Here is an 11696-nt window from a genome sequence, read left to right on the forward strand (position 1 = left end):
CAATGCCGCCCTGTGCCGTAATTTTCCCTGTGACGCACGACAACTTTGGGTCACACCCTTTGAGTGGTGTTTTAATTGAACAGACGTGTGCCTGTTCACTGTTAGTATGAGAGTGAAGGATGACTGGGAACATGCAAAGAGCCCTGCTGCTGGTGTTGCTGCTCATCTCTGTGCTGAACTTCTCAGCTGCTTTTCCCATGGAGCCACTTCAGAAGGTATAATATATATGAATCTTCTTTTTAAATGGGAATAAACCCAAAACGTATCATTAAAACTGTTTATATTGAAAAGAATAACAATAACTGATGCTATGCATTTGTTGTTCATCTTGCAGACGCCTCTACTGGTCCAACCATCAGATCCACAGCCGTCAGAAAGTGTAACACTAGGAAACTCACAGGTGAGAATTGTGTTTTGTGATGTGACACAATCAGACTTATTTGTTCATATGAAGAATATTACAACTGTGCTGATGTTCATAGGACGTGAGGGTCAGCAGTCTTGGATTCCGTCTGAAAAGAGCGAATTCTGCTAACACAAAGAAACCGGCCCGTTACTGTGCTGGATGCTTCTCAGTTATTGGAGACCCAACAAGACCGGAGAAATGAAATCTGCTATATCCAAATTCAAATAATCATGTATACCTGCATAGTTCATATACCTAAACATGTATAACATCCAGTTTCTGTGGGAAAGGATAACTTGTTTTTAATCTGATTATGCACCTATATTTTAGTATATTATTTTAGACTGTCATTTCTTAAAATTTTGCACTTTTTTTTTTTTAAATATAAAACATTCAATACGTTTTTAGTAAACTGCTTAAAGTAGTGTTAATGCAGGGCTGTTTTCTTGGTTACCTATTTGTACTAGAAATGTCAGTAAGCTATTGTCTTTTGTTTTAGCTTTGCGTTTTTCCCCATGCTTGCAGTAAACTTGCTATTTGAGGATTTCCTAAACAAAGAAATGATAGTTCAGAACGATAACATGGATTTGAAGTAACGTCTAAGTGGCTGTTTCATAGACGTGTCATTATAACCACAAGGTGTCATTATCGTGTTAAGGAGCTTCAGTTTTGACCATAGTCAATTATTCAGATTTCCCACACTGTCATTTATGGCTTTGGTACCCGTGGGAGTAAAACAGAATATAGGAATATAGAAAAGCCACTGGAGAGTCTTTGTATATAAAATCTTCAGCTAAATGCTAAATAAAAATGAATTGAAGTCAATGTGCATCTTCAGTTTGTCTTATATTTTATTTATTTCTTAACCTGCACAGCAATCATATAGACTATAGATGCTGAAAAATACAAGTGAGGAGAAATAAATGAAAATCAAGATTTTTGCAAAGATTAATGAAACATTTCATTCAATCTTTCCTTCTTCTGGGGCACCAGGAGCGTTAGAACCTGACAGAGGACATCAAAATGTTTTTTTTTTTTAATCTCCAAAAAGCCTTGATCATCTCTTCATATTTTCTATAAAACATTGTCATCATTACTGTTAAAGGGTTAGTTCACCCAAAAATGAAGATTATGTCATTAATGACTCACCCTCATGTCGTTCCAAACCCGTAAGACCTCCTTTCTTCTTCGGAACAAAATTTAAGATATTTTAGACTTAGTCCGAGAGCTTTCTGTCCCTCCATTGAAAGTGTTTGTACGGTAGACTGTCCATGTCCAGAAAGGTAATAAAAACATCATCAAAGTAGTCCATGTGACATCAGTGGGTTAGTTAGAATTTGTTGAAGCATCGAAAATACATTTTGGTCCAAAAATAAAAAAAAATACGACTTTATTCAGCATTGTCTTCTCTTCCGGAATCCTTTCCATTGAATTGATTCCATTGAATCCTTTCATCTGTTGGTGTTGGTAATGCACTTTTACGTCACTGTGGTTGTTTTTGGCGATTAGGACATCCGCGACATGCACACTTACGCACCATTAAAAAATATAGCAATACCAAAATACAAACAATGTAGAATAGCTTGAATACAGCGTGCGTCTCCCTTAGACTGTAAACGAAGCTCGGTGCACCAGATAACACGTCAGCAGCGTCACTGCGGAGTAGTGAACCACACTCCGGAGCAGAAGGGGGCAGTAATGCACCAATAAGCTGGATGCCAACCGCCGTAAAACAGGAAAGAAGAAGAAGCGGAGTCGTGAACGCGAATTGACAACAGACCCGGAAGAGAATACAATGCTGAATAAAGTCGTAGTTTTTGTTATTTTTGGACCAAAATGTATTTTCAATGCTTCAAAATGTCGCGGATGTCCTAATCGCCAAAAACAACCACGGCGACAGATGAAAGGATTCAATGGAATCAGTTCAATGGAAAGGATTCCGGAAGAGAAGACAATGCTGAATAAAGTCGTCGTTTTTGTTATTTTTGGACCAAAATGTATTTTCGATGCTTCAAAAACTTCTAACTAACCCACTGATGTCACATGGACTACTTTGATGATGTTTTTATTACCTTTCTGGACATGGACAGTATACCGTACATACATTTTAATTGGAGGGACAGAAAGCTCTCGGACTAAATCTAAAATATCCTAAACTGTGTTCCGAAGATGAACGGAGGTTTTACGGGTTTGGAACGACATGAGGGTGAGTCATTAATGACATAATTTTCATTTTTGGGTGAACTAACCCTTTAAAGGATTAGTTCGGTTTGAAATGAAAATTAACTCAAGCTTTACTCTCCCTCAAGCCATCCTAGGTGTATTCAGTTGGATAACGGTCGCCGCCGCTCCGTATTTACAGAGTACGCGCAATGTCACTGTACGAAAGTGAAAGTAAACGCGAGCGCACATTCAAACGCGATTTCAATACCCCGCATTTTGAAAGCGGCTCCCGGATGAATGCAAATATCTCTCAATATGAAAGCTACTTTAGGCTGGGCAGTGTAGTTGTAACCAGCTCTGTATCAAAGAAAAATTTGGTCTTATTTGCACTTATATATATTTAAGAAGTTATAAAGTAAAATATCTAGCTTCCGCCAGACCACCTTCCGTATTCAACTTAGGAAGAAAGCGCAACTGACGTTGCGTTAGTTAATCTTTTTTCATAAGTTGAATAGGGAAGGCGTAAGACGTAGCGTAAGCTTTTTGAACTGCGAGAGTTTTACACTTTCTTCTGAAGTTTTATATACGGAAGGCGGTCTGGCGGAAGCTAGATATTTTACTTTATAACTTCTTAAATATGGATATTTTTCTTATACAAATGCATCGCTTCACTTCAAAAGTCCTTTATTAACCCCCCAGAGCTATGTGGAGTATGTTTCACTTTAGATGGATGCACTTTCTTGAGCTTTATACTCGTTGGTCCCGTTCACTGCCAATATAAAGCTCAGATGCATCAGAATATTTATTAATATAACTTAGATTGTGTTCATCAGAAAGAAGAAAGTCATATACTCCTAGGATGGCTTGAGGGAGAGTAAAGCTTGGGCTAATTTTCATTTGAAAGTGAACTAATCCTTTCATCTTATAATTCACACTAAAAAATTCACAGTCTAAAAAATGCTGGGTTAAAAATCTCAAATGCTGGGTTTGTCCATATTATACCTCGGGCGGTACAGTGGAACACTAACAGGTTAAACATATCAATAAATGTTAATTTCCAACCTATTTTGAGTTCATTTTAGGCAAGCAATATAGTAATTTTTAAATAATAGTTGAGTTAAATAAAACTATCCATCAGGTTGGGTCAAACATTTAACCCAACTGCTGGGTTTGTTCATTTTTTAACCCAGCATTTTTGGAGTGTACAGTCAGATCATTTACGAACTATATTTTGTATATAAAATATATTCCATTGAAACACTACCTTCCGTCTGTGGACAGCTCTGTAGTTCAGATGTGGAAGATGTGGGATCAATTCGTCCCTCAGGTACTGAAGAACCAGTGGGGAACCTACAGTATACGTACAGAAACCACTGTGGTTACATTCAATATCCCCTGAGAGATCTGTCTGGGATCACAGAAACTGAAACTAAGGGAGGGTTTCTGAGAATCTAAGACTTTTAAAGAAACAAAGAAGAAGACCTCCTGTCATAAGCAGATTGAAAATGAGCCTCACGTTGAGGAGTAGAATCTGCTCTCTTCTCCGTCCAGGATTCCGTGATATGTTCCGATCTCCATCTCCAGCTTCTTCCTGTTGTTGAGCAAGGTTTCATAGTCCCGACGCTGCTGCTCAATGTCCCCACGGACGTCTGTGAGCTCGGCCTCCAGCTTTCCGATAACAGAGCCCAGATTTTGGAGCTCAATATCATGCCAGTGTTTAGCATCTTTGAGGGCGTTCTCCAGGCCTCGTTTCTGCAGGAGTCATACATAGTTCAGTGAATTGAATATTGTTGTGCTTTATGATTTTTGCATCACACTTTGAGGAGGTTGTCCTACCAGAGCTCTAATAGACTCAGTCTCGGCCTGCAGACTCTGAATCTTGCACCCGGCATCATTGCATTCTGTCTTCAGACTCTCAAGCTCCTCTTCTTCTTGACTCAGCTTACTGTTCACACTGTCAGCCTGCTGTACAATCACACAGAGTGGTTTTCATCTTATGACAGGGATAATGTTTGGTCAGGTGGTCATTATCGCAAAATAAATCCCAACAAGGTGATAGGGACCCCAACGTGGTCCTGAATGAAATATTAATTTGAGTTGAAATGATCTTTAACACTTTTCAATAAAGTTTTATGTTAACATAAAATAACAATGAACAATACTTTTGCAGCATTTATAAATTTTGGTTAATGCTACATATACTTTTTTTTTTAAACAATTCCAGTAACAAATTATATGCTATATTTATAATTACACTATCTTTCAAAAGTTTGGGATCAGTAAGAATTTTTTAATGTTTCTGAAAGAAGTCAATGAAAATTTCATTGTTACAATGAATATATGTATATAAATTACATGACAAAAATTGTAGTGAGTAATGTGATCCATTACATTACACATTTAAGGTAATGTAATCTGACTACTTTTAGATTACTTTTGACCTAATTCGTTTATCGCATTGATTCGAATAGGATAATCTTGTACCATGTTGATACAAATTTACAAAGAAAAAGAAAATATATTCAACAACAACATGAAGTGCATTAAATATTACATTAAGTCAGGGTTTCTCAGACTGGGGCTTGTGAAGGAATGGAGGGATTTAGTGAGTTTAATGAAAAGCTTTTATGTAATTAATCATAAAAATGTAACATTTAAAATAAATAATTAAAAAATATAAAGCAATCAAAATAAAACACATACCAAAAAAGAAAAAAAATATTTTTGTTACATGTCATGTGACCTTTAACTGCCATCAGAGAACCATGAACTTAATTTTATTTATTTATTTATTTTATTTTATTATTGGCCTAACTTATTAACTTAAAATATCTGGAGGTTCGGCTGACAAAAAAGTTGGGGAATCCCTGCATTGCATGTAAATATGAAATGACGTTTTGTTTTGGATGCACTTTCTTGAGCTTTATACCCGTTGATCCCGCTCATTGCCATTATAAAGCTTGGATGCGTCAGGATATTTATTAATATTTCTGCGATTGTGTTCATCAGAAAGAAGAAAGTCATATACACCTAGGATGGCTTGAGGGTGAGTAAAGCTTGGGCTAATTTTCATTTGAAAGTGAACTAATCCTTTCATTTTTGGAATCTGTTTACGTAATCCAGATTATATGTAATCAGTTACTACCCAGCACTATATATAGAGGATGCATGATTCACATTCTATGGTTTACCTTGCACTCGAGGTAGGCATCAGTCTCAGCACGGTTCTTCTCAATGACCTTCTCCCAGTGGGAACGGATGAAAGCCAGAATCTGGTCCAGGCTGGTCTCAGTGGGAGCATCCGGCTCATCAACCTCACGCCCGGATATCTGCTTATAGAGCACTCTAACATCCTGTAGAAGAGCAACAAAAAAAGAACCTAATTTAACACTGAAACTCAAAGAGAATTCTATCATTGATCAGGTCTTATTTTACCTCCATGTGACTTTGCTCCAGATTCATCAGCTCATTCTTCATGCTGTCAATCTCATTCTCCAGGTCCATCCTAGTCAGGTTTGCGTCATCGATGACTTTGTACAGAGAGTTAATCTCCTCCTCCACTGCTTTACGAAAAGGCTGCTCATTCTCGTACCTACACAATCGTGCATAAAAACACACCATTTGCTGGAAATCTGTTGATGTAGAGTAGCTCCTGGAGGGCCACTGTCCTGCAAACCCCAATTAAACACACCTGAACCAGCTAATCAAGGTCTTAGGCATACTAAACTTCCAGACAGGTGTGTTGAGGCAATTTGGAGCTAAACTCTGGCGGACAGTGACCAAGTTTAGACAACCCTGATGTAGATAAATGCTAGTGCGATCAAAATCTGTTTCTGTTTTATTCAATGAAGCACACTCACACCTGTCTTTGAAGTCCTCTGCAGTGGCTTGAACATTCTCAGTCTGAAGCATAAGTCGAGCATTGTCCAGGATATTGTCACTGACCTTATAGAAAGCAAGAAGATGTTAGCACGTACACCAGTAAGTATGAGCATCTTTTTACTTCCTCAGTACTAGGAGGTAGGTTCATTAACAAAAAGAAAACAAGTATCAATTTAAATGATTTTAAAGGATTTAAGGATATTTAGATATCTCCACTGAAAACCTTTTTATAAATTGTTTTTGACCTCTATGCTTGACGCATAAATTCCAACCCTGTCAATCATCCTCCTACCTGTAAATAAACATCCTCCCAGTCTTGTTTTAAACCAGTCCATGTCCCGGCGCTGACGGCTTTCCTTTCCAAGCAGTGTCTGATCTGTTCCTCCAGTTGTTGGTTGAGTTGCTCCAGAGCGTGAACTTTATCGCGATACTCCAGCAGGCTCGTGTTAAGGCTTTCGAAGTTATGCTGGTGACCTCGATCTCCGGGCTGGGTCACCACAGGGAAGGTGTTGCTTCTAAAGCTCTGCAGAAACACGCTGCTCATGCCCAGAGCTCTGCGGGACACGCGTGCACCCAGGCTGCTGGTACCTCCGGTGGGAGCCATGCCTACAAACACTCCCCGAGGCGCAGAGGTCCCTGCTCCACTCACGCGGCCCACACCGCCCGGCCGCTCCGCAGCAGCCTGGCCCAGGAAGGAGGATCGGCGTCGTGGCAGAGGCATTCCTGTCCTGATGCTTTTTAAGTGACAGGCGACTAGTAGTCCATAGACATGACCACAATGCAAGAGTAAATATCCACTGACCTGCCCTCAGCTAAACGGCAACAGCTACCAGCTCATGCCTCTTTATGGTGGCCTGGCCTTCTGGAAAGCAGGCTCTTTGTTTTAATACTATTGTGACAGAGACCTGGTGATGCTGGTCACTCTTTTTGTTCATTACCGCTAGAAAGTTTTCAGCTGTCTCAGCACAGTGGTCTTCTCAGGAAAGCTCTATGGACCAATCCAGGTCCCCCTCTCATCAGTATGTATGACTGTGTTTGACAATGACAGTAGGGAAACTAAACTATCATCACAATGACCCAAGAGAGTATACATTTCTGTGTATGTGGTAGGACAATGGTTTATGAGATACAGAATCATCTCCTATAAATAAAGAGTTGTAAACGTGAAAAAATACAGAAAGATGCTTCACAAGATGATTTTGCATTTGATAAGTAGTCTTTACCACATCTTCCTGTTTGCAGGTGTCAGCTATTCAACTGTCATCAAACAGAGAAGTCAGAAAAACATTCTTTTCCCATGAGAAAGTAACACAGTTTTATTCACGCATCTTTTTTAATCACAGATACTGAGAAAAAAGTGCATTTATATGGTCAATGAGGCTACAAACAGCGTGTGGTTGACCCATGATTTTCTGCCCACAACCATGAGGAAGAAACAATAGCAACACTACGTGTATTAATTCTTCCCCTTCGGTTTTTATTTATCTGTGTCTTTTTAATCACAGATACTCAGAAAAAAACGTGCATTTATATGGTCAATTAGGCTATAACTGCATGTGGTTGACCGATTATTCAGTCGATTGATTTATTCAGGAACGGTGAACGAGTGAATCAGTCATTCAGTTTCAACCGATTAGTTTGTTCAGAAACAGCTATTCACACAGCAACGTCACGTGTCATGTTGCTATCACTGCTGTGGTTTTCATTTATCAAACCATGTTTGCTGGCGGAGGCCAAAAATAGACAAAGTGCCTTATTGTAATGTAAGTTTCTCAATATTAAGTTCTTTATTGAACCGTTGTATAACAATATCATGCTCACAATCGTATTAAACATGGAAACTGTATGGCACACCAGGACACTTTAATCTGCACAATAAATGATCATATGCACGGTTACTTCCTGGTTTTCGTTAAGCCAGCTTGGGCATTTCTGGTGAACTGTTTAGCTGATTATTCCGTACTCGCTGTACATTAACACAAAACCATCAATGGTTGATTTTTTAATGTTGTATTTATATTTTAATGAATTAATACACTTGCCTAATTTGCCTATAAACCAGATTTATTGATTGCAATAAAGACAAAGCTATTGTGAATGTTTGAATAAGAAACGCGGTAAGATTTTCATCATTTGTTCATCCTTCTAAAGTTGTCCTCATTTGTAAAAACCAAACTTTTCAAGATGTAGGAAATCCAACATTTAAAGGTGCTCTAAGTGATGTCACGCGTTTTTAGGCCAAAACATTTTTTTTCACATACAGCAAAAATCTCCTCACTATCCGCTAGCTGCCTGTCCCCTGAACAAACTGTAAAAAAATGCGGTATCTGTAGTCGCCACAAGCTCTGAAAACGGCAATAAAAACTACATGGCCTGGACCACAAAACATAATAAACATGCTCCAGCCAATAACCAACAAGAATGATTTTAAATGCACGTTCATGGCTGTTTCAGGAAGCACGGAGGGGAGGGGGAGGAGCTAGCCTCTGTTTTGTTTGACAACACTTCGAACGTCAACAGGAAGTACTCCACCCAGGATCACTTAGAGCACCTTTAATATAAAACGCTATTATTTAAAAATAAAAAAGACATTATTACCACTGTAACCAGCAGGTGGAGGCAGAATAGCATTTATTTGTGCATATTAGCCAGTGCATGTTTGTTTTTTCACTCAGTTTCGCTTTTGAATAAATATTAAACTTTATAAAATCACTAGGTTTAAAAATTTTGTCAAGGTTAAGTATGAAGTACTTACAAAATCTCATGAAAAACAATAACTTTTCTTGTGAATGATTTACACAGAAAGCAATCACTGATTTCCCTTTGTAATCACAGAAGCTGTCAGTCAGTGCAGAGCGAGCTCAATAATTTTGTCACACTTGTGAAAACACATTTTATTCAATTAATCTAACTGAAGTGCACAATTTTTTTATGCTTTTTTCACACGGATGTGTGAAAACTGATGGTCGAATTGAATTTAGCTGAGGAGGAACACTGAGGTAGGCCTACGTCTTTATTTATTTATTTTTTTATGTCGTCTTACGTTTGAATAACTAAATTAACCCATTTGTGCCCAAATTTTTCTGAATGGTTTCATGCATATAGTCGTGTTAATAGTGTCCTATGTCAACATGTTCTGCATTTATTTTCCCCAGTTTTTTGTTTTTTTTCTTGAAAATCAGATTTGAATGTGTGGCAACTATAGTTGCCGGTGGCATGTTGTATGCACCCCCTCAATGTAAAATTTAAATAGGAGGAGAAAATTTGTGATCTAACTCAAAATCAACTGATCAATCTTTATTCAAAAACAAACATTTTCAACCCAACTTGGGTTGTTTTTAACCCAGCATTTTTTAGAGTGTATAGATCTCTTTTAAGATTTGTCTTGTTTGGATGATTCTAGAGACCTTCACGATTATATAGATATATATATGTCAACAAAAAATATTTATTAGTGACATGAAAATTACGTTTCTTTGAGAGGGTTTGCCTTCATCGTGCTTCCTGAAGTAGGGGTTGGAAGTTGGCAGGAAGGAAGTGAATACCTTTTTTTTTTTTTTTGTTCTTGAAATCCTTTATTTGGTTGTTTTCTTGCATGTCATTGAGACATAAAACATGGATGGATAAGATGGAACATCTATAAAAATACTTACAAAAGGAAAATGTCAACTATACTCAACTATAGTTGCCGGTGGACTAGGCCTGACTATTTAAGTGACTTTATTCTAATTATAAACTAAGTATTGGGCTACACACTTTTGATGCCAACACATTTCACTGGCTTATATTACGCTCCATGCATGTAGTCCATTAGCCTAGCTTTGAGATGGAATTATCAATTTGTGCGATGTTGATGATTTGGCAATCTTTATCTTTGGCCTGTTAACCTCACATGACTAGATCTGCAGAAACTGGTGCTGTAGGGCCCAGAGAGAATCCGATACATAACTAGGCCTAAGGATGACTGATTACTGAAGAGGTCTGTGGCTTAAGTACAGCTGCAACATTAACGTTACATAAGAGATTATGCTTCTATCGTCTTTCTGGTTTTTTTTTCTTGTTTGAAGACATTTATGTAAATTCTGGGGCTTTCAGGACCTATTGTATGAAACTGAAAATGTATTATGAAAAAAAAAAACACACGCATTTTAGTGTGTAGCCCAGATTCAACTTTAGTTTCGCAATTCTTTCTCACAGCAAAGAGCTCTTAGATTATCTTGCTCAAAGGGGCCTTTCGAACCAAATAGGATGCACCATGTACATTTGATGTACTTTTTGACTTCCTGCCAAGTTCGTGACCAGAGTTCTGCTGGTTATTTCGGCATTATAAATAAATCTATTGTTATATGCAAATAAAGAAGGATTAACCTATGAATTTGTCTCTTGCAATAAACCCCAAATATCAAAATAATCAGTAATGGAATAAAACCTCTTCCTATTCTAAATAACCCTGGGAGAAGTGCATAATGTTCTTCAGACTGTTCTGACGTTAAAAGAAATGAAAAAAAAAAGTCACATTGTTTTCCACTGAACCACAGACAATTCCTCTTCTATGATAGCAGAACAACAGGGTGTGATTTCCCCTTCCTTTTCTCCATCATTTATTGTTGAGGGGATTTTATAATTGATACTCATGCCTGATTTACATCCAGGCATCCTAATCTAGTATTGAGTATCTAGTATTTTTTTTTCACATTCTTTACAACAATTGAGTTGTCTTTACAATACAATTTTTTTTTTTTTTTTTTTTTTTGAAATTTTAATTTCTCTAACGTGGAACACAGATGTGACAGCTGAATATAATTATGCCATGGGCATGCCTTGAATTTGCAAAATGAGTGAAGGTATGCTTCACCTGGCATCTGAACAGGCTCAAACCTATCAGTAGAGTCTGCCCTTGAGCACAACATAGACTTTCAAGACTAAGCAGATGTCTGTAAGATTCCACCTCTTATTAATGTCACTGATACCAAGCACTGACCTTATGTAAGAGATCTGTGCTAATAATTACATAAAGGCTGGAGTTGACCAAATTCACAGAAAATTGTGCAGTGTATGATGGGCAATTTTTTATGTTATTAGCTTCAGACTATGATTGCATTCAGTCAGTGGATCAAACATGCTTGATATATTGAGCCAATTTTAGAACACGTTTTAATTTCTCACGCATCTCCTAGCGGCAAGGTTCATGCTTCAGTGTGAGAGTCTAGTAGTGTGTGGGTTCTAAAAAGAACCATTGACCAGT

General features: G+C 37.8%; 1 protein-coding gene across 2 annotated transcripts; it reads right to left on the reverse strand.

Annotated features, from left to right (window-relative positions):
- Positions 1-1239: 1239 nt before the first annotated feature.
- Positions 1240-8691, reverse strand: bfsp2 (beaded filament structural protein 2, phakinin). 2 transcript variants are annotated; one of them, XM_048163074.1, is made up of 8 exons: positions 6744-8691; positions 6432-6514; positions 6005-6161; positions 5761-5922; positions 4406-4531; positions 4086-4321; positions 3834-3919; positions 1240-1411 (listed from the first exon to the last, which is right to left on the reverse strand). In XM_048163074.1, exons 1-8 carry the CDS (start codon positions 7170-7172, stop codon positions 1368-1370), a joined length of 1323 nt encoding a protein of 440 aa, XP_048019031.1. In that variant the 5' UTR covers positions 7173-8691; the 3' UTR covers positions 1240-1367. The 2 variants fall into 2 exon arrangements, with proteins under 2 accessions (XP_048019031.1, XP_048019030.1); XM_048163073.1 differs by having other exon boundaries at positions 4406-4534; positions 6744-8690.
- Between the last annotated feature and the right edge of the window lie 3005 nt (positions 8692-11696).

The sequence above is a fragment of the Megalobrama amblycephala genome, linkage group LG17, assembly GCF_018812025.1.
Source record: "Megalobrama amblycephala isolate DHTTF-2021 linkage group LG17, ASM1881202v1, whole genome shotgun sequence".
Classification (NCBI taxonomy): domain Eukaryota; kingdom Metazoa; phylum Chordata; class Actinopteri; order Cypriniformes; family Xenocyprididae; genus Megalobrama; species Megalobrama amblycephala.